General features: G+C 56.1%; 1 protein-coding gene and 1 non-coding gene across 2 annotated transcripts; one reads left to right on the plus strand and one right to left on the minus strand.

Moving 5' to 3' along the window:
• Positions 1 to 8,100: 8,100 nt before the first annotated feature.
• Positions 8,101 to 8,231, minus strand: LOC116156639 (small nucleolar RNA SNORA56). Its single transcript, XR_004140483.1, has one exon. It is a non-coding gene; the product is annotated as a small nucleolar RNA SNORA56 (small nucleolar RNA).
• A 1,440-nt stretch (positions 8,232 to 9,671) lies between these two features.
• On the plus strand, positions 9,672 to 21,488 carry PNPLA5 (patatin like phospholipase domain containing 5). The gene is made up of 9 exons (XM_031463401.2): positions 9,672 to 9,864; positions 10,277 to 10,506; positions 12,111 to 12,176; positions 12,467 to 12,676; positions 13,824 to 13,884; positions 14,949 to 15,122; positions 17,188 to 17,320; positions 19,572 to 19,688; positions 20,322 to 21,488. Exons 1-9 carry the CDS (start codon positions 9,672 to 9,674, stop codon positions 20,407 to 20,409), a joined length of 1,272 nt encoding a protein of 423 aa, XP_031319261.1. The 3' UTR covers positions 20,410 to 21,488.
• The last annotated feature ends 996 nt before the right edge of the window (positions 21,489 to 22,484 follow it).

Raw genomic sequence — 22,484 nt, forward strand, 5'->3', positions numbered from 1 at the left:
ACTTGTTTGAGGTCCTGGGTACCTGTCCCTGCATGGCTGCCCCAGGCAGAGGGAGTGAGTATGTTCTGGGACCTCGGAGGGCTAAGCTGGAACCAGCAGCAGAAGGTGTGGGTAGGTAGACTCTCATAGTTAGATCTCTCTCGGGAAAGAGGGATCCCTTATGAGCAGTAAGCCCCCATCAACAGAGATGTGCAAGCAAGGCAAGGTGACCACGGGGGTGACGGTAAGGGGACTTGAACATGAGCCGGTCCCTAGAGGTTCTCAGGGTCCTTTGGGGTTTCAGGCAGAGCTTCTCCAGGGCCCCGCACAGCTACGCCTGTGGGATGAGGAGGTCCTGGGATTTGTCTGATGTGGTCTGGTTCCCCACCAGGGGCCAGAGTCAGCCATGGCCTCTGATTGCCCCCGAGCTGGGGCCCATTCTACAGAGAGCTGGGGGGTGCTTGCCACCAGGCTGGTGGGCCAGTTTAGGACAGTGTGAGCCCCCAGGCCCACAGTCTAGGAGGCAAGGATGCTGCTGCCCCAGACTTCCCAAGGCAGCTCGGAGAGCCCAAGAAATGAAGAATCCGACCCCAGAGCAGCAACTACAGGATTCACTGAGTAAGTAACAGGATGTTTGCTCATGCACAAGAGAATGTGGAATCTTCTTCATATGGAAATGCTGAAGTATGGACCCCACTGGCGAGGTTGGTACCATGGGCCTCACGCACCGTCACCTGGCTGCAGCCATGAGCCACAAGCCTGTCCTGACAGGGCAACTTCTGGGAGCAGATTAGGGAAGCCAGGTTCTGTTTATAGAAGCCACACTCTGTTTTGCTCATGAGACCTTTCAAAGAGTAGTGAGGAAGTTGGGCAGGAAACTCCCTGGTGCAGCCAGCGCCTTGCTGTGTGGGGTGGAGTTTGTCACTGTCTGGGTCTCACCTGCCTCAGCTGGAAATGAGGAGCCCAGTTGAGATGTTTTCTGGACCCCAGAGACATGTCTGAAGCTGAGTTCATCACCTGCCCCCAAACCTGCTCAGTCTCCCAATCTCCATCTCAGCCCCGGGCACTGCTGTCCACCTAGTCACCCAGAGCAGAAAGCTGGGTGTCATCCAGACTGCTCCATCTCTTTCACTCCTAGTCTCTTCAGTCACAGGTTCTGCCCTTTGCCCTTCTGAATGCCTTCCACTGTGACCCTCTTAATCCCAGCCCCATCACCACCACCGTCTCTGCTGCCTACTGCACCAGTCCCAGCCTCTGGTTACACTGCTCTTACTCTTCCACACAGAAGCCACATCCAGTGGGGATCACACTTACATTAAGATCTGGATCTTGATGCCCAAACTGCCACCTGCTTGATTTAGAGGATGGTCCATTTCCCCAAATGTTTATGAGATTCTCTGTGGGTGTTTATAACCCTCAAAGCCAGTCCCCACAACACCCTTGTGGAGGGACAAGTGTGATCACGACGCCTGCACCTGCTGCTCTCCATAGGTTACGTGTGTCAGCTGCTCTGGATGGCCGAGGGAGGGGTGCTATTGCTTCCCAGCATCCTTGGGTGTAATCTGAAACTGGACCCCAACTTGGGGGGCAGGGAGAGACCAAAGAAAGGGGTGAGCCACTCCACGTTGGTTGGTGGCAGATTTAATAAACAAGGGCCCTTACTTGTCAGACTTGTCTTGGGCAGCTGCAAGACAAGTAGATTTCTTCATGCACCCACCAGCATCTTCAAAGTTTATATGGGGGCTTTAGCTGGACTCAGTCACATCTCCAGTCTGGCTAGTCCAACACCATCAGCACCACATTTCTAATTCAAGGCCATATGCCTGGAACCCAAGGTAATTTACGGATTCAATGCAATTGAAATACCACTGGCATTTTCCACAGAACTATACAAGTATGTTTCACAGAACAAATAATTTTAAAATGTGCATGGAAACACAAAACCCCCCAAATAGCCAAAACAATCTTGAGAAAGGAAAACAGAGCTGGAGGGATCACACGCCCTGACTTCAGACTATACTACCAAGCTATGATCATCAAAACAGTATGGTACTAAGCTGCAAGGATATATTGTACAACATGGGGAATATAGCCAACATATTATAATAACTATAAATGGAGTATAATCTTTGAAAATTGTGACTCATTATATTGCACACATGTAACTTATGTAAGATTGTATATCAACTACACTTCAATTTTAAAAAACATTATGGTATAGGCACAAAAACAGACACATAGATCAGTGGAATAGAACAGAGCTCAGAAATAAACCCATGCATTTATGATCAATTAATCTATGACAAAGGAGGCAAGAATATACAATGGAAAAACAGTCTCTTCAATACGTGGTGCTGGAAAAACTGGACAGCTACATGTAAAAAAATGAAATTAGAACATTTTCTAACACTGTATACAAAAATAAACTCAAAATGGATTAAAGCCCTAAATGTAAGACTAGAAACCATAAAACGCCTAGAAGGGAACACAGGTGGAACTCTGACATAAATTGTAGCAGTATTTTTTTGATCTGTCTCCTCAGGCAAAGGAAATAAAAGCAAAAATAAACAAATGGGACCTAATTAAACTTAAAAGCTTTCACATATGAAAGGAAACCATAGACAAAATGAAAAGGTGGCATCTACTGAATGGGAAAAAAAAACATTTGTAAATGATACGACCGATAAGGGGTTAATATCCAAAATGCATAAACAGATCATGTGACTCACTATGTTGTGCACTTGAAACTTATATAATAGTGTAAATTAGCTATACCTCAGTTTTTTTAAAGTGGAAAACAAAGAAGACTGTATCCTTGGAGCAGCTTCTGGAAGCAGTGAGGACAAGCTGTACGCACATCCTAGGACAGGAAGCGGGGTGGAGCCTCCAGCTGCCCGGGTCCAGCTCGCAGGTCAACTGGCAGTCACATTTTTTGAAGGTCTCCTCCAACATCTGAACAGTGGCTCCCTCGGGGGCATCTCTGCTGTCTGTGTTGTCACGTCCTTGTGGGAATATGATGGCTGATGAGAGAGCGAGCAGGCTCCCCTGGCACCCCAGGCCCCACGGCCCAGCTGCCTGGGCCCCACGTGATCTGTTCCTTTAATTCACCCTCTCCACCCCCTCCAGTGTTCTTCGATATCTCCTTTTCATTTGTGGTGCTTCTTTGTTCATCTTTACCTCTATGATCTGAGTTGTTCCTTGCTTTGTATGTATGTGTTCCTTCTCATAATTTGGAAGGCCCATTGTCTGCTGGCAGTGATGCACGTAGGCGTCACCCTACCTGGTGAGGAAACAGGCTCAGAAAGGGGAAGTGACTTGCCTAAGGTGGCCCAGCCTGGGAAGCGTGAGCTGGGACCCAGCTCAGGTGTGTCGCCACAGGCTCCCGTCAGCTCCGCTGCTGCAAGGCCAGATCTACACCTGTGTGAGTAGGAAGGCAAGGAGTTTGGGGGAGGTTTGTGAGCCACCTTGCAGTGTGCGTGGGAGGGACGGGGCTGAGGGGCAGTGGGAGGCAGCCTCAGGGGATGGGGTGAGAGGAGATGAGGCTGGGCCTGCTGGGCACCAGGGGAGGAGGGAAGAGGTGAGATGTTTGAGGAGACTGCAGCAGAGGGCTCGGTGAGCAGAGGCGTGAGCCAGTGGGGCCACAGGGGAGGCCCAGTGGTGCTGGGTTTCTAGCCTGGCACCAGGAGAGGGTGAGGGGGAGTGGAGAGATGTGGGGGTAGGGGGGAGGGGGGATTGCTCTAGGTGATGGAAAGTTCCAGGCTGCAGGTGAACAGCCTGGAGAGTTGGGGTGGTTGTGTCAAGGGCTGGTGGAGGGCTGGCAGAGGGCGGCCCCCTGGGGAGAGAGGCGGGAAGAAGACTGCGTGATGACACGGGGTGTTTCACTTTGCCTGGTCCTGCGCCGGAGACACGTGCTTGCCCCCGGCTGGCCCATCCTGCGGCCCACTGAGCAGGAGCTGGGTGGGCAACTGGCTGCGCGATACCAGTCACCTGGCAGGACACAGACAGGGCTCTCAGTCGCCCTCTCTGGGGGGGCTTTCCCAGAGGTCTGGGCTGCCCACTAACCGGCTCTGCCAACCCACCCCTTTCACCCCCAAATGGCTGGCCATCCTGCCCCAGCCCGCAGAGGTGGTCCTGCTTCAGTCACACTTACTCTTTACAAGCAGGTGGCTGTTGACCTTGATGGCTGGTGAGTTGGGAGTGCTCTGTCCTGCCCCTTCTTCCTCCTGAACCTTGAAGGCCCTCCTAAGTCAGGCTCCCTCTGGTACGTCCCAACCACCACAGAGAGAGGCGGGTGGTGACGGTGACCCTAGCCCAATCACCATCCCTCACAAACACTCACCTTCTGCAGAACGCTTGCCGGACGGAGGCAGCGTTGCTATTCCCTTTTCCCAGATGCAGAAACAAGCTCACAGAGGGCAGTGACTGTGCAGCCCTGCTGAGCCCAGTGGTTGCAGCCCAGTTCAAGGTGAGGGGGCTGGAACCAGAAGGCTGAGCCCTACCCTTTGACTGCAGAAGACTCCTTTCTGCTTTCCTTCCTGGAGCCTTGGGCCAGGGGTCCCAAAGGGCAGAGCTGTGCATGGGGCAGGGCAGGCTGGATGGGGCCAGGAGACCTGTGCCCCGACTCCCATCTGTTCTGATGGGGCCTGGGCCCAGCTGCTGATGCCCATGCTCCCTGCTCAGACCCCTGCCTGGCCTGGTCCACCCCACCAGAGCCCCACCTACCTCACCAGCCTCATCTTAAACCCCTCCCCTCCACACCCTCTCTTCCCTCCAGTGGGTCCCTTCACTGAATCCCAGAAACACCCTATGCTTTCCCACCTCAGTTCCTTTGCTCTAGAACACCCTGCTTGAATCTCAGCCTCCCCCCATCCTCCCTCCCTTCAAGGCCCTGACCAAACTCCTCCTCCAGGCAGTCTTCCCTGACTGGCCCCCTTTCAGGGGTGAGCACAGTGAGGGAAGGGCAGGGTGCAGGGGAAGGGCGCTGGCTCTGGGCCTGCCTGGGCTTCCCCAAGAGACTGCAGCCACTAAGTGGTCACATCTCTGGGTTTTGCGTTCGAGATTCCATATAAAACACACTCCTGGACATTGTTTCAGGACCAGCGCAGACGCCCCCTTCTGCTGCATCTCATTGTTGACCTCAGTCTTACCTCCAGGATTTCCCCCTCGTCCCCAGTTTTTTCCTCATTAAAAAAAATCATGTCAAGAAGTATTTTGTAAATCCTCTTAAGCCCTTTTTGGATCGAGATGATGCAATAGATAAAGGGAGGGAGGAAGACTGGCCTTGGGCAGTCAGTGTCCTCCCAGGGCCCCAGCTCCTGTGTCGGTGGGTTCCTGGGACCAGAGGCCCTCTTTGTCTGTCTTGGGATAGGCAGGTCAGATGGCAGCTCCTGGCCCCTCCTTAAGGCTGGGGCTGGGTTACAGGAGTCAGGTTAGTGTCGTCCCGGCTACGTGACCAAAAGAAGCAGCTGCACCTGGTGCCCTGGGAGTGGGCCAGGTCCTTGGGGTGGGAGCAAAGGCTGAAGCTCTGTCACAGCTCCCAGAAGTCCTCCGGATCCCAGGGCCGCCCTGAGGGGCTCCGCCTCGCTCACCCGAGGCTGACGTGAACAGGGTTTACCCCCAGGGCTGGGATCTCCACTTCTGGGGGCCGAGTCTTGGTGACACTGTGAAGAGTAGGCCCCCTCTTCCCTTGAATGATTGAGACAACACGGGCCTGGAGGCCCAGTACCCTGCCTCAGCTTGGCCCTAGCCAGCCGTGTGGCTCAGGCAAGCACCCTGGCATCTCTGGGCTCCCGTCCCTTCATCTGTGAAGAAGGGATGACAGTTCTGCTCCACAGGACTGGGGGGTTGCCTGAGGAGGCCTCTGCTCAGCACCAGCCCTGGAAAGGCACCGGATGGGGGACCTTCCATCCTTGGTCTCCCCCTGGGGACAATAAGGAAGTTGGATCCTGTGTCCTGAAGGAGGCCTTGGGTGCCATCCCAGCCCCCACCCCCTTCTCAGTGGGCCTCTGTCTGGGTCTGTCTGTCACTCTGCCCTGCCGGCCTCCCACATCTCATTTGTCTCATGGGCAGAGCCTCAGAGCTGGTGGCCTGAAGTCTTTTTATAAATATTCTGTGGAAATTATTCTCCTGGACTCCTTAAAGTAGGCCTTGGCTGCGCTCTCTGACCCCAGTGCTCACCTCCCAGGAGCTGGACCCACAGACAGGCCTGCCAGCGGGGCCCATGGCCCTGCTGCCTCTGGACTCCACTGGGACAACCCGCTCATTTCACAAGCACCTGCTGTGCGCAGGCTCTGCGCTGGGCGCCGCCACGTGGAAGGGAGGTGGTGGAGGTGCTGGGCCCTGCGTAGAAGGTAAATAGATTGCTTTGCACCCACAGGGACCAGCATTTTTCAGTATTTGCTGTGACCAATAAACTGCTCACCTTTTGCAAAGTGTTGCTGAATTCACAGCAGCTCTTGGTCGCGGTATTTTCTCCATCAGTGGAGGCTAAAATGACAATTGTGAGGTGAATCTCCAGGTGCAGCTGTGAAGTGAGAGCCTCATTCTCAAAACGGTTGGGGTCTATGACATAGTTCAATTTCCCCGACTCACAGGTAGGGGAACTGAGGTCCAGAGAGAGGCAGTGACTTGCCTCAAGCCCCAGCGGCAGAGTCCACTCCAGAGCCCAAGTAGGCTGGAGTCAACTCGTCAAATCTGGGTCTTGCATCTGGGATGAAATGCTCTTGGAAGATCCTGGCCCATCAGGGGCCAGGTGCCACAGTCAGGATGGAGGCAGGGGCTGTGGGAAGGGGGAAAACAGGTTCTATCTGCCGCAGAGCTTTACCGCCTTCTCCTCCTCCTCCCTTTCTGCCAATGGCCTGGGCCATATGGCTTATTGGCGCCATGTGTTTACACCACAGCCTTTCACAACCTTCAGATAATAACTGCGCTCCCTCCGCCCACCCTGCCCCCATGTGGTCCTTCACGGCCTCAGCCAAGGCCGCCCTGGGCTGGGCTCTAAAGATCCACGCCTGGCCCCACCTCCACCTCAGGGCTTCATCAGAGTCCCTCTTCCCTTGGGCTGTTTCCCTGACCTCTCCGATCGCTGTCTCTTTTTGTACCAGTTGATGTTGGACGGTCAGGCCTTCCTAGGACTCAGATCTGCACCTTTTCTCTTTTAATGTAAAAAGTGTAACAAGTAAATTTTACTAAATTGCTATATTCTTCTCTCAGCCATGAGTGATCTTATCCTTCAGAAGAGGGTGAGGGTCACCACCACCACCTGAGGAACTGGAACGGTTTGGCTTCTGGCACAAACACAAGCCTCCAGATGGTCTTACATGATGGGGGCTGTTGGCACAAGCTGCTGGGAGTGAAAAAGGAGGGGCCAGGCCCAAGGACACCATGGGCGCTGCGAGTCCTTGCCAGGCCTGTACCCAAAGGGGAAGTACGGGTGACATTGGAGTAGACCAGGGTACTCCACCAGTGAACAGTGTGGCTCAGTTCCACCATTTCATGGAGCAGACTTCATTCCTGCAGGGTTTTTTTCAGTTGTGGGTGGGGCTTTGGGAAGCAGGTTGATGGTATAGCTGGTGGCCATGCAGTGCTGGGCCCGAAGCCCAGGCTTCCCAACTTGCACAAGCAGAGGAGTCAGTGGTGTCAAATCCACCTCCTTCACCACCCATGTTCTCAAAATAGGGGAAGGTGGAGTGAACACACCAGGTAACATTGCCCAAGGCTCACAGAGCAGCCACCACCTGCCCTTTCCGTCACCTATGTCCCATTCCTTCAGCAGGTGGAGGACACACTGCTTCAAGCTGCCTTCATGGCTCAGAAAGTGCTTCTCCACTTCCAACTCCTCTTCTTTTTGGTGGTGTCCTTGTCCCCATCTCCCAGCCCACCCCTGCTTTCTAGAACGGCCGTGGCCTTCTGGTCCTCCCCCTCCCCCTCCCTCCAGTCTTTCTCCACATTCTCCTCCTCCTCCTCCTTTTCCTTCTTGCTCAACTAGGGAGCCAGTGGAGAGGTCTCCGCACTTTCATTCTCACCCTCTAGATCCCACTTTGGGGCAGTTACTGCCTCAGCAACCACCTCTCTGCAGAACACCTGGAAGAGGTACTGAAAGCTCTACCCTCGGTGAATCCGCGGTCTCTGGCAGATCTAAAGCCACCTTCCAAACACTGATGCTGGAAAGAGCTCACCATTTAACGCTGAAGACGGACTCCCTCTGGAGTCTACCAAGCCAGACCAGAAAAGGGATAACTAACTGTCTGCTGTCTTTTTCTTTTTTTCATTTTGATGTGATCTCACATTTTCAGAGAAGTTGCAAGAATTGTACAAAAAAAGAGTTCTCATGTCCCCCTTACTCAGTAACATCTGGCACAGTTGCTCTCTCTCTCTCTCTGGATAATAGACATATAGATAAGTAGATGTGGATATAAGATCTCTAGAGAGAGAGATTTTTTTTCCCCCTGAACCATTGAAATTAGGCCACTGACACCATGCCTCTTTACTTCTAAATATCTTGGTAAATTTCCTAGGAACAAAGACTTTTTCTTAGGTATTCACAGTACAATTTTCAAAATTGGTAAACGTAACATGAATGCAGCACTGTGATTTAATTCACAGTTCATATTGAGATTCTGCCAATTGTCCCCATGATGTCACTTAGGGCTGTTTCTCCTCCCGGCCAGAAGGGAATCCAGGACTGAGTATTGCTCAGTTGCCATGCATCATTAATCTGCTTTTCTTTGTCTTTCATAATCTTAACTTTTTTTTTAAAGACTACAGGCAAGTTATTGAGTAGGATGGTCCTTAATTTGCATTTAAGTTACGCTTCCTCAAGATTACGTTCAGGTTATGCATTTTTGTCAAAAGTGCTTCAGAGGCAGTGTGTATCAGTTTCCTACTGCCGCTGGGACAAGTTACCACAGACTTCACCGCCCAGGAAAGACACAAATTTATTATTTTACAGTGTGGGAGGTCAGAAATCCAAAATCGGTTTCACTGGGTTAAAATCAAAGCGTTAGCCAGGCTCTGTTCCTTCTGAGGGCTCTAGAGGAAAATCCACCTCCTTGCCTTTTAGGGGCTGCCCATTCTGCGGCTCATGGCCCCTTCCTCCATCAGCACCACAGTATCTTTATATCTCCCTCTGACTCTTCTGTCACCCTCTTCCATCGTCTAAGGAGCCCTGTGACTACATCAGACCCACGCAGGTAATCCAGAATAATAGTCCTGCTTTAAGGTCTTTAACTGAATCACATCTGCAAAGACCCTTTTGACACGTAAGAAAACATATTCGCAGGTTCTAAGTGTTACTAGGATGTGGACAAGTCTCTGTCCCATTGTTTCTTGAGCACTTCCTTGCTTCCTGGCATAAGAAGATGTTCCGTCTTCCAGAATTCTCCGAGAAGCGCTGCTCCCCGCAGAGGGCGGCGAGGCGCCCGCAGCGAGCCTGTGCCTCAGGGCACACCTGATGCACCCCTGGGGATGGGGGTCGGGGCTCCAGGACCTCATTGGCTGGTGCGCGGCTGACGCAGCGCCGAGGGCCCGCGGGGCGGGGCCCGGGCGCGCACCCGAGCTTCATCTCCCGCCGCAGCCCGAGCTCCGTACTCTGGGGCTTCCCCGTGCGGCACCCGCACCCGGTTCCCGCCCCACCCGCCGCCGAAACCCCTCCCGGCCCCCTTCCGACCCCATCCCTGCCGAGCCCCGCCGCCATGCGCAGCTTTGAGAAGGAGGGCAGCTGGAGCCTGTCCTTCTCGGGCGCCGGCTTCCAGGGGCTCTACTACGTGGGAGTGACCCAGTGCCTACGCCAGCGCGCCCCGCGCCTCCTGCAGGGCGCCGGCCGCTTCTACGGCTCCTCGTCCGGGGCGCTCGGCGCCCTCAGCGTCGTCGGCGGCAAGTCGGCCTGTGCGTCCGGGAGCCGCGTGGACCTGGGGCGCGGGGCGGTGTCGGCTCGCCGGCGCGAGTCGTGGCTGATTCTGACCCGAGAGGGTGGGCACGGAGAGGGGTGCCTCAGAGCCTCGTGCCCGGCGCGGTGCCCTGCGGCCGCTCCAGCCGGCACGCTCCCGTTTAATCTCGGGACTGAGTCACCCCCGTTTCGCAGAGGACGGACCCGAGGCTCAGAGCTGGGAACAGTGTTCCCAAGGTCAAGAGGTGGACAGAGCATTTGAACACAGGGCTGGGCACAGAAATTCTGAGCTGGAGAGGGGAAGACCCTCCACTCCCATCGCCCCAGGAGGGAGGTTAAGCGTTTGGGAAGGGTATGGTATGGGCAGGTGTCCTATGTGGCTGAGGGCCCTCTCCCCTCCGCGCACTGCAGACTTCTGCTCCAGCCTTCTGGGCATGATCAAGCACGTGGAGCAGCTGAGCCTGGGCGTCTTCCACCCCGCCTTCGCGCCCATTGAGTACATCCGGCAGGAGCTGCAAGACAATCTGCCCGCGGACATCCACATCCTGGCGTCCCAGCGGCTGGGCATCTCGATAACCCACTGGCCCGATGGCCAGAACTGCATCGTCACTGACTTCGCCACCCGAGATGAGGTCATCCAGGTGAGCAAGTGGAGGGACTCAGGGCCTGGCGGCAGGTGGGTGGCCTCCATCTCCTACCAGAGTGACTTACAGGAGCTTTTCAGAGGCAGACACTTCTCTGGGGCTCTTGAGGGGCGGGGATGGAAGCTCAGTTTGTTCACAAATGAGGACGTTGAGATGCACAGAAGAGTGGGAAGGGGAGTAGGACTCCCTAGCCTGCTGTGGGGAGGCCCCTGGGCTACACACAGAAGGAAGGGTATGGCTGGGGAGACCTCAAAGCCAGGCTTGTTTATACAGGGTCCCCGAAAGGGCTGCTTTTCCCAGAGGGGTGCCTGCCCAGCCCCACCCCATCCAGGTCTCCAGGAGCGTTTTGACACAGTGGGCAAACATTTATTGAGTATCTATTATGTGCCAGTCACCATTGCAAGCACATTCCAAGTGACTCAACAGGAATGACGCAGATGAAAATCTCTGTCATCTTGCGACTTCTATTCAAACATGTTTGGGCGCAGAAACTGACCACATCTTCTAGTAACAAAGTAAGAAACAACCCAGCATTGGAATCAAACGGGGATATGACAGAGAGCCACGTGGTCAGGGAGAGGCCAGGGGCAGACCATGGGGATGCTCAGGAGGGCCATGTAGGGAATGGGTCCCCTGGAGAGCTCAGACAGGTCGAGCGACAGGTCCTGACCCTGTAAGGCCAGGAGGGCTGTGCTTCCCCTGGCTCAAGGACTGTCTCTGAGTGTGGGCTGACTGGTATTCTCAGTGTGTGCAGGGAATGGGCCAGTCCCTTGCGGTGGGCTCCTGAGGAAGCCAGCTGGGGACCCCAAAGTGCATCCCAGCATCCGGGCCTGTACTGCACATAGTACCTGGCCTGGCACCTAGGTGCTCAGTAACCATTAGCCGCTGCCACTAGGATGATCAGCCTATGGGCTCGGGGCTCTGCACCTCCATCTGGTCAGAGCTGAGATGGCTTCTACATCTCCCAGGAAGGGTTAGAGGGATGTCTCCAAGTGCCCCTTGAGACAAGGCTCCACGTTCGATGGGTCTGGTAAGCTCTAGGTCAGTGGTTCTGAACCAGGGATGATTTTTTTTTCTCCCTGGGGACATTTAACAACATTGGAGACATTTTTGGCTGTCATAACTCTGTGTGTGTGTGTGCATGTGCACAAGATACTGGCATCTCATGGGTTGAGGCCAGGGATGCTGCTAAACATCCTGCAAAGCACAGTTCGACGACTCTCCCCACAAAAGAGAATTCTCCAGCATCTTCTCCACTGCAGGACTTGTCAGAGCCTCTACTGGGAAGAGTAGACAGTATTTTCCAAAAAGGGAAAGAATCAGGGTTTCCTGTTTGAGGTGTACCTGGTTGGAATGGTTGGAGGGAACACACTGTGGGAGACATACCTAGATTCTCGGTGGAGAATTCCTGGCAGGTGGATGAAGGGGAAATGGTACTTGGTGCCTGTCTGTCCTTTGGAGAAAAAATCCCAGCGGCTGTCCAGAGACAGCACTCATGACACCCGCCTTGCGGGCTGCTCTGGGATTGAACGCCGAGCCCAGAGCAGGTTCTGAACACGAGGAGTGTGAATAATTGTGTTTCCACTGACCTGTCCTCCCAGGCTGTGATCTGCTCCTTGTACGTCCCTTTCTACTGTGGGACCATCCCCCCTATGTTCAGAGGGGAGGTAAGTACGCGTCGGGCGCTTAGTGACCGGGCCGCTGCCTTGTGCTCTGGGCTGCCCGGGTACCTACCGTTGAGAGGTGCGTGGCTGGAGGAAACAGTGCTCCTTGTGCCCTTACTGTGTGCCAGGCCCTCCCCTATTCCGGGGAGTGCTCAGAGCACCCTGGGTTGGGGTGGACCTACTGGCTCAGGGGCAGCTAGAGGTGATCGGCTGCAGCCCGTCTTCGGGGGTGGCTTCCTGGCAGCGTGGGTGTGGAGGACACCCTAAGGGCATCACGGCTGCCTGATTTGCAGCGCTACATCGACGGCGGGTTCAGCAATAACTTGCCTTTCGCGGACTCCCCCTCTGTCATCACTGTGTCACCCTTCCACGGGACAGTGGACATCTGTCCCCAGAGCACCTCGGCCAGCATGCATGAGCTGAACATCTTCAATGTCAGCTTCCAGATCTGCACCCAGAACTTCTACCTGGGCCTCTCCTCCCTCATACCCTTGAGCCCCGAGGTGAGTCTTGTCCCCGTGCCTGGCCTTGAAGGTGTTAGAGGCTTGGCCACAATCAAGTGCCCCATGAGTCAGGCTGGTGGCCCTCTGGGTCAGACTCTGTGACAAGGTACCGTTATCATCTTCATTTCTCAGGGGGGGACACCAAGTCTCAGAGAGGTTAAGCAGCTTTTTCAAAGTCACCCAGCCTGGAAGCAGCAAAGCAGGCTTCAGATCCTCAGCCAGCCCAGACCCATGCTCTTAATTGCTGCCCTAGACCGTGGCCCAGTTGACCCTCTGAGTGGCGTCAAGGTGCACGCACAGGAAGAGATGGACAAGCAACCCGCGCTCCCTGCTCTTTGCTCCTTGTTGTCTCTGGGAAATGGGTGATTGGACCACAGTTTATCGTCATCCCGCACTCCTCCACCTCAGCCACTCCCTGGCCCTCCCCAATTCCTTCACACCTCTTCTGATTGCATAGCATTTTGTAACTTATGAAACAAGGCCCTGTTCATTTAAGCTGATCCTCCTTATACCCACGGGGTAAACAGAAAATTTCAGCCTCATTTTATAGACAAGGAAGCCGAGGTTCTCAGGAAGGTGGGTGGCCATCCCGAGGTCACACAGCAAAGGAAGTCAGAGTGCTGTCCTGACCTGCAGGTGCCTTTTCCCCACTAGTGGGGCCCTGACTGAGACAGGCAGGTGTGGGTCTCTGTGTTCCTCTGCCATCCCAGGCTGGTCCTGGAAATGAACATCAAAGGGCAAAGGGAACCCCCATTATTGATCTGTAGGGAAGCAGGTAAGATCCCAGGCATCCCCAGCCAGGCCTGTTACCCCATTTTTCCAGAGGAGAGCATTGAGGCCAGAGAGGGGGGTTCTGGAGCAAGAGCCCCCAGCCAGGGAGTCTCAGCGGAGGGAAGGAATGAGGCTGCGGGGAGGGAGGCAGTTGGAGCAGATTTGTTCCACCTGCAGCCCGGTGGCCCTCTCTGGCCAAAACTGAGCAGAGACCTCCCAGGGTCCTTGAGCCCTGCTGAGGAGTCTCTTGGGAAGCATAGGCTGGGATCCCAAGAGTGGGATCACTTCCAGTTGACGATGAGTCTCTGGTCTGTGACCATCAGCTCCAGGGTCAGGTCCAGGCCTTCCCCAGCCCCCCCGACCTGTGTGTTGGCAGGTAGTGGCCGACAACTGCAGACAAGGCTACCTGGATGCCCTGAGGTTCCTGGAGAAACATGGTAGGTGGCAGACCCCCAGTAGCTAGGGATCACCCTCCACGTGAGTGCCAGGTGGATCCTGCTTGCAGCTGTTTGAGTTTTTAGGGACTTCAGCTCATGATTCTCCTCCTCGGCATCTGCTCTATGCTCGGCCTGAGCTGGCTGCTGGGGACCCCGAGAGGAATCACACACGTCCTACTCTCAAGCTGCCCACCACCTGGCTCGGGAGAGGCGGGGACAGACCCAGGGAAAGACATCTCCCCAGGGAGACGGAGGGATGCCCAGGGCTGTGGGAGCCCAGCAGGGGCACCTGACCCAGCCTGGTGGCTTGGGTGGTGAAGGAGGGCTTCCTGGAGGCCGGGACAGATAAGCGGGGTTTGAGCAAGCGGAAAGGAACAGAAGCTAGCACCTCAAGGGCGCAGACCTCAGCAGAACCACAGGAGCCTGTGTGTTTGTGTCTGTGTGCGAGCGTGTTTCCAAGGAGCAGGGGCGGGCCAGAGAGCTCTTCTTAGCTGGGATGTCATCCCGCAGGGTAACGCTCTTCAAAGTGGTAGAGCTGAGATTTGAACCCAAGCCATTTGGCTCCAGAACCCATGCCCTTGACCCCTGCACTAGGGCCCCAAACATACAGCAATGGGAAGCACGTGCTGAGCCCAGAGTGTGTGTCCAGCCCTGGGCTTAAGCCTTATGTGTTTATCTCATCTCATTCTCAGGATGACCAAATAAAGCAGGTCTTAATTTCCCCCTTTCACAGGGAGGGGAACCGCTGTGTGGAGAGGTTAGCTCACATTGCTAGCCGCTGGTGACCCTAGGATTTGAACCTTGGACTGGGTCTTCAGGCTCTGGGTTGTGTTGACCACTAGAAAGTGCACAGGGAGCAGGGAGCAGAGCAGGGCACGGGGAGGGCAGGAAGGGGTCTTTCAGGATGAGCCAGGGGTCCATCCCTCCTGGGGCTAACAGGGCCCCAGGGCTGGGACTGAGCACCGAGGGGCAGATGGTATAGGCAGCGGGAGCTCTGGGGAATCACTGCGACCGGGACGCTCTAGATGGGCTGACCTGCTGTGCCCCTCCGCCCACCGACCCAGGACTCACTAAGGAGCCAGTGCTGTGGACTTTGGTGTCTAAGGAGCCCCCGGCCCCAGCTGACGGGAACCAGGATGCTGGCCACGACGGAGAGCTGTCTTTCAACTGCGCAGTGCCCAACGTGCTTGTCAAAGATGTGCCCAACTTTGAGCAGCTCTCCCCAGAGCTGGAGGCTGGTACTGCCCCTTCCCTCCTGCGCTTGCTTGCCAACCAGGTACCCTGCACGCAGAGGCCTGGGGCCAGGGACCCTGCCCTGAAGGTGATGGTGGCCTGGAAGAGGACAGGACTCATTTACTGACAATTAACTAAGCGCCAGGAATGGGGCTGGGGCTTCGAATGTGTTGCCCCCTTCACTGTTGACCACCACCGTGGGCCTGAGTGTTTTTCTGACCCCATTTCCCTGCTGGGGAAACTGAAGCTCAGAGAGGGGTAGGGGCTCCCCAGGGTCTCAAAGCCTGCAACTCGTGGATTGAAAGCCAAGTCTGTGCCTGGGGAAGCCAGGTCTTTTCCCACTGCCCAGGAAAGGGTAGGGGGTACTGAGGGACACAGGAGAGGCCCACATGGAGGGTTCTGGACTCTCCAGATGGAGGGGGACTCATTTCATCCCCCTGACAATACTCTGAGGATGGTACTGAATTGTCCCCATTGTACAGATGAGGAAACCACAGCACAGAGAGCTTAAGTGACTTGCCCAAGGTCACACAGCTAACAACTAGCAGAACCAGAACTTCTGCTGTGACCTGTTTAGTCTGCTCTTCTGCTCAGTGACCTGAATGTCATAATTGCCACCCCAGGGACACATAGGTACATGTTTCGGTGGTGGGAGTGGGATTTGAGTAGCATTAAGTGAGACCTGACAGGTAGAGCTGGCCAGGCAAAAGAGAGAAAGGCGAGCATCTGGGTCCAGGACATGGCACATGTGAATGTCCTGGGTTTGATGGGGCAGTTTGGAGGCCCCTGTAGCTGCAGCATAGTGGTTGAGGGAGGGGTGGGGTAGCAGAGATTGGGCTTGGCGAGCCTGGGAGGGTGGGGCAGTTGGCCTGGAAAGCTGCAGGAGGAAAGAGATGGGAAGCACCTGTGGTGGGGGGAATGACCCCTCCTTTTCAGAGTTCACTACTGCTCTGAACTCTAGGTCCAGGGTTTATTGCACCTACCCGGGAGGGGATGGGCTGAAGACGTGGGAGGCCAGGAGGAGAGATGATGGTGGTCGAGGCCAGAGTGGGGATGATAGGGTGGATGCAGGGATAAGGAGGGCACCACTCTCTGCACAGGAGACCACACAGGGCGTACAGAGATGGACCTGGATCTGTGCTGAGCCCCTGCAGTACAAGCTTGGGGCTCTGGAGCCCTGACGGTGTCCCTGCAGCCACACGGGGGCGCCAAAGAACCTCTCTGATGGGGCACTAGGGCAACGGCGCAGCCAGCATGCCCTCCCCGCTGGAAGGAAGTTGCTTCCGGCCCCGCCCTTACAGACATCCCTTAATCCCCACCTGCCCCAGGGAGGTCTGCCCTGTCAGCATCCCCATTTTTCAGAGGAGGTAACCTAGGGGTGGGAAGGGACTCGTTCCAGGCCACAGAACAGGTAGCGGGGAGCTGGGTCTTGGCACAGTGTTGCCTGGGGACCCGGAGTCGAGGTTGGTGGGGTATACGTGGCTGAGCCATGGTCTGGAGGCTGGGATTCAGGCTCTGGCTCTGCTCCGGCCAGGATGCCGGGCCCTTGCGCTCTGGTCAGTGAAGGGGCTGGGGGCTTGGGAAATGGTCGTTGTGATCACAGCTACTGCTGCTGCAGTTAGTAATAATACTGAGGCGCTGTTATCGAGGGAGGTATGGTGTGGCCACTGGTCCCACCCTAGGGGCCACAACAGGCTTTCCAGGGGGGCGGGAGAGGTGGGAGGAGGTTGAGGAGCCTGACAGTCCATCCTGGCCCTGCCCCTTCTGGCCCATGGTCTTTGGGAAGTCACTTCTCCACTCTGAACCTCAGTCTGCTCATCTGTGAAAGGGACACACTCTGCCGTTTAAGGGACAATAATGAGGGAGCATGAGCTGAGAGCCTGGCCCCTTGCCGGCTGGGGGTGGGGGTTCCATCAATGCTGCTGCTCCCGCTGTAGACAGGGTGGGGTGGAGGGGGGTGTCCTCTGTGGACTGTGGGAGGCAGAGAGGGGCTCGGGCTGTCCTCCCTGAGGGTGACGGTGAGGGGGGTGGCTGGAGGGCTGGGTGGCCATGCCATGGCTTCTCTTGCAGCACTGAAGGAGGCGTGTATGAGGGACCCCAGCCCCTGGGCCTCCCTCTGCCAGTCGGGGCCCGGGCGGGCGCTCACCTACCTGCTGCTGCCTTGCACGCTGCCCTTTGAGTATGTCTACTTCCGGAGCAGAAGGTGAGGCCCGGCAGGGGGTCCTGGGAAGGGCTGGCTTGTGGCCAGGGTTGTGGCAGAGACCTGTGCCCGTGGCAGGAAGGGCAGCTGACATGCTGGCGGGGGACGGGGGTGGGCAGAGCCTGGCTGGCCTCCTCGCGCTGCCTGATGTTGGCGGCATGACCTCGAGGAGACTTGGTGGTGGGTCTGAGGGGGAGGCGGAGCAGCTGCTGGGATCCATCCCTCGGATCCACCCATCGGAAGTGGGCCTCCTGCTCAGCGCCTGGCCCCTTCCGTCTCTAGGACCTCTGGCCATTGCTCCACCTGTCGGAGCCTCAGAGAAAATGTGCTGCGAGAGGATACCTCTAGGGGCTGGTCTGTGAGCCCCGGGCCTCTCTTGACCTCTCTGGGTCTCTGATTCCTTTTCTATAAAGTGAGGCCTTTCCAGGGCAAACTGGCTGTGGTTAGGCCCCCACTAAGCAGTCTGACTCTGCTGATGACTGCATCATTTGTTCATTCATTCAGCAATAGTTATTGAGGGCCTACTAATGGCCACGCCATAGCTGGGGGCTGGGAGGCAGCACTGACTCAGACCTGGTCCCTGGCCTCGTGGAGCTCACATCACCACACATTCACCTGGATAATCCAGCGGTGCCTAGGGATACCTAAAGAGGGCTACACTGGCTGTGGATTCCTAGGAGAGGTTTATATTGACAGTGAACTAGGGCAGCTCACAAGAGGGATTCTTTGGTCAGGGAAGGCTACTTAGAGGAGACAACTTTTGAGCTATAATCTGAAGGATGGGTAAGAGTCCACTAGGCCAAGAAGGAATGGAAAAGTATTTCAGATGGTTGGAACAGCATGTGCAAAGGTCCTGGGGCAAAAGGCAGAAGGGAGGAAGGCTCATTTGAGGAGCTGAAATGGAGGTTAGTGTGGCTGGAACCAAAATGTGGAGTGCTGTCTGTATCTGGTGGGGCTGAGGAGGCTGGCAGGGGCTAGACACAAGGAGATCTGTGGTTAAGTGAGGAGTGTGGTCTTTGTTCTGACAGTTGCAGGAAGGCAGTGAAGGTTTTGGCAGGCAAGTGTCATGGGGAGATCTGTATTTTTCAAAATTCTCTATTCCCTAGAAGAAGGCCTGTGACAGTCTACAAGTCTCTGTCCTGCTCCATGCTGAGTTAGTGACTAGGTCAGCCCTGCTGTCTAGATTGCTGGTGACCCAAAGCTCAGAGAGAACTTTCTGCTGACATGGATTGTCCTTATGCTGAGCTTTTATGCAAACACCAGCCTTTTCAATTACAAAAAAAAAAAAAAAAATCCACTTACGAGCATTGATGAGGAGGCCTGCCCAGATCACAGGGAAATTTGTATCTGCTGTTTTCTATAACTTACATACTCAATATGTAGGTTGCAATAATAGAGGCAGAAGGTCCAGAACAAGGGAGGTGACAGTCCAGTTTATGTTTTGCTTGTCACACTGTACCCTGTGGACTGTTTGCCCAATTTGAGGCCCTGGTTTGGAGGCCCTTCTAAGGGCAATACATTGTGGGGAGGGGAGCCTGCAGTGTCCAGTGAATCTGAGAAGGTGCCTGGCCAGGCACTCCCTTGGACGTAATTGGGTGATGCGTGCCTCTGCTGGTCCTGCGGGGCCCACGTGGGGAGCCACAAGAGGGCTTTGAGCAAGAGAGGACTAGGATCAAATGTCAGTTTTAGGAAGTTGCTAGCTGTTGAGAGGAGAGTGGGTGAAGGGGTGTGGAGTGGGGAGGACAGGCTGGTCTGGGGAGGAGAGAGAGGAAGGGACAGAGTTAGGGAGGAGGTTAGGAACTGCTGGTGAGGTGATGGTCCTCATTTGGCTGGTGAGGAAAATGAGGCCCAGAGAGGGGCCCTGACATGCCCAGGTCACAAAGCTGATGAACAGGGGAGCTGGGCTGCACACCAAGCCAGCCTGAACCCAAAGCCCCGCCCTTTCCACCCCTAGGCTTTCCACTTGTGCCCTGTGGGGCCAATGACCCTGAGGGTCTGGCCGCCTCCATCAAGTTCACAGTCCATCAGGGATCATTCCCTGCGCCCCCAATGCCTCTGGAGGTGTCCGTGTGTCCGACTCGCTGTGCGATGGAGCCAGCACCACTGGTGCTTCCTACTCCCCACCCCCTTCCTTTAGTCCTGGTGCCTCAGCGCAGGGACCTCGGCCTGGCTCTGGACCCATGGGGAGGGTGGGCTCAGTGGGGCTGCACGCTTGGGCTTAGCCGGGCGAAGCTGTTGCTGCCTCTCTGTCCAGGTTGGTGGCGTGGCTGCCCGAAGTGCCGGCTGACTTGTGGTGGATGCAGGCCATGCTGAGGAGCTTGGCCCTCAGCATCTGTTCCAGGACGAAGAACCAGCTCCTCGGGCTGGTCAGGTGAGATGGGCCGAGGGGCCTGGGGCGGAGTGGGAGAGGCTGTGCTGGGAGGGGGAGGCACTGGCTGATTCCCTGGACCCTGGGCAGGCGGCCCACATCATCAGTGTCCTGTTCCGCGCACCTGTGCAGCCCCTAGCACAGGTGTTTGGTCCCTGCTGTGGGCCAGACCCGTGCTGGGGCTGGGTGTAGGAGCCGTCCAGTCACATCGGCCAGTCTCTGGGGAGTCACCACACCCCCACTTCACAGAGACAGCCTGAGCTCCCGGAGGATGACAGGTCTCCCTGCTCTGTCAGATCCCCACCAGACCTTCGCCATCCTTCCAGCCCCTGCCACATGCCCTGGGTGGGGTCTGGGTTGGAGCTGCCTGCCTCTCCCTGACCTGCCCTCCCTTTTGGCTGGAGACTCCTGAGGTCCTCCCACACCCACTCCCACAGCTGACAACCATTTGCTAAGCCAGGAAATCAGCACAGCGCTCCCAGGGAGTGGCCAGTCCCAGAACCTTCCTGCCATCCTGCCCAGCCAGGACGAGGGTCTCAAGTCCTTCCTCACTACAGGGTTTGGGAGCAAAGTGACCCAGGGCTTCCCCCAACCCCAGGCTCTGAAAATCTGTGTTCACCGGCTCTGCTTCCTCAGCAGGCTGCTGGTTCCCAGCCCGCTCCACCATGAGGCCGCTCCTCCCACGGACCTGACCAAGGAGCCCAGATCCGCCCATCAGGTCTGAGGGGACCCAGCTGGGCCTGCGCAGTGACTGGCCTCTCCTGACTCCTTTTGTGGCCCTTGCCCTGTGCTCACATCTGCCCTGGTCCTTGAGTCCTGACTTATCTTCCAGAGCTCAGAGCCTGGCCGCTAACCCAGGGCAGGCACTGGAGTTGTCAGCCGCGGAGAGGTAGGGAGGACGGAGACCCTTGTTCCAGGCCATGTGGGCAGGTGGCTCCCAGGAGCTGGAAGAGGCCCCCCCCCCGAGCCCCTCTGGAGCCTCTGCTCCAGAGCCAGTCCCCTGAGGCCCAGGTACTTTTTTTCTGGGTAAGGCACATCCTCTTGGTACACCCCTGGGTTACTGTGTGCCCAGGCCACCCCGTCCCTGTCTCATCAGAGGGAGAAAGGAAGGCGGGAGCTGAGACACACATCTTGGTTCTGGAATCTCCATATAGGGAACTCAGGGCAGCATCCTCTGAGATGAGGGGTTTGGGGGCTGTGGTAGAGCTGTTGGCAGAGAGCCCTTTAGAGAAGATGGAGATAAGGCCACAGGCTCATATTAGATCAGGGAGCAAATGGAAATGATGGGGTGGGGTGTGTCTCCCCTCTGATCCTTTCTCTGTCCCACGGTAGCCCATGGGGGTGACCCTGACCTCCATGGTCTGCCTCACTCCAGCAACCTTGATCTCTCACCTCTTACTGGGTCCACCCCCAGGAACCCTTGGCTGGAGGTTGGAGGGTGGGAGGGGAGAGAGGGATGAAAGTATTTTCAGAGTCCCAGCCACGTGTGCCTCTGTTGGGGTGCCCAAAGGGCCTGGCTCCCACCACCTCAACTCTGCCCTGCCTTGTTCCTCAGGGAGGTCTGTGGTGTAGCAGCACCTCTCCCCCACCCAGCCCCCTCTCCCTCGGGCACAGAGGATGCCGAGACGCCAGACCTCTTCTGCCCTCTCCTAGGAGTCACTGCTCTTCCTCCCCTCAAAGCAGAACCCACACTGCGCCCCTGGCCAGGCCCTGAAGAGACACTCAGCCCGAGGAGGGATGGGGATGGTGGAGAAATGGAGGCAGATGTGAAAGGAAAAGGAGCAAAGTAATAAATATGTGAATGACGGACATAATCATTCATTCATTCATTCATTCATTTGACTTATACTTAGTGAGTTACAAGCTCTGGGGACAGAGCTGTGAACAAAACTTACATGCTGCTTTGGGTGCAGGAGCAGATGCTAAACGGTAAACAGGAAACTGAAAATAAGACCGCCCAGAGGAAGGGCAGTGCTGGGGGAAGCAGTGGGCTGAGAATGACAGGGGTGGGGAATGGGGCGGAGGGTGGAAGCAACGACCAGGTGGTCTGGCAAGGCCTCTCCGAGGAGGTGGAATTTGAGGTGAGACTGGAGATGAGAGGCGAGGGCCAGGGAAGGGTTTTGTGAGCTGAGGCAATGGCAAGTGCAAAGGCCCCGGGTTGAGAATGAAGTTGATCTCTTCAAGAAACAGGGCAGCTGATGTGGCTGGAGCCACGGGAGTCACGGGTGCACTGTGAGCGACAAGGCAGTTGCAGGGTAGACAGAGGCTGGATTGTGGAGGGCGCTGTCCACGTGATTAGGAGTCTGGATGGGCAGTCATTGGAGGGGCAAGAGCAGGGAAGCCAAAAGATGAGTGATGAGCGAGTGAGTGGAGTTTGGGAGGGCCTTGGGAGGGGCGAAGGGGAGAAAGGAAGAGGAGAGGGGCAGAGAGGGAGGACGTGCGGGAGGTGCTCCAGCTCCCCATCCGTCTCCGTGATCTGCTGGGACTGAACTGGCCTTTGACCCCTCTTGGTGTCAGCTGGGTGGCACAGGCACAGATATTGTCCCTTGCAACAGGAAGGGGGCTATCCTACCTTGAGTCAGGTAATCTTCAGACTCCTGTGGTCCTCTCTGCACGGAGCTGGGATGCTCTGTCCCTCCTCCCAGGTGCTGGGTTTCGGATTTCCTGTGCCAGAAAAGCAGAGGTCTGGCCTTGTGAGTCTCCAGGTTAAGGATTTAGAGGCTCAGGAGGCCTCTGAGAATGTTCTTGCTCCCCATCCTTTGTCCCCTACCAAGGACACAGGCCTCTATTCCCATGGCC

This window comes from Camelus dromedarius, chromosome 11 (assembly GCF_036321535.1).
Source record: "Camelus dromedarius isolate mCamDro1 chromosome 11, mCamDro1.pat, whole genome shotgun sequence".
Classification (NCBI taxonomy): Eukaryota; Metazoa; Chordata; class Mammalia; order Artiodactyla; family Camelidae; genus Camelus; species Camelus dromedarius.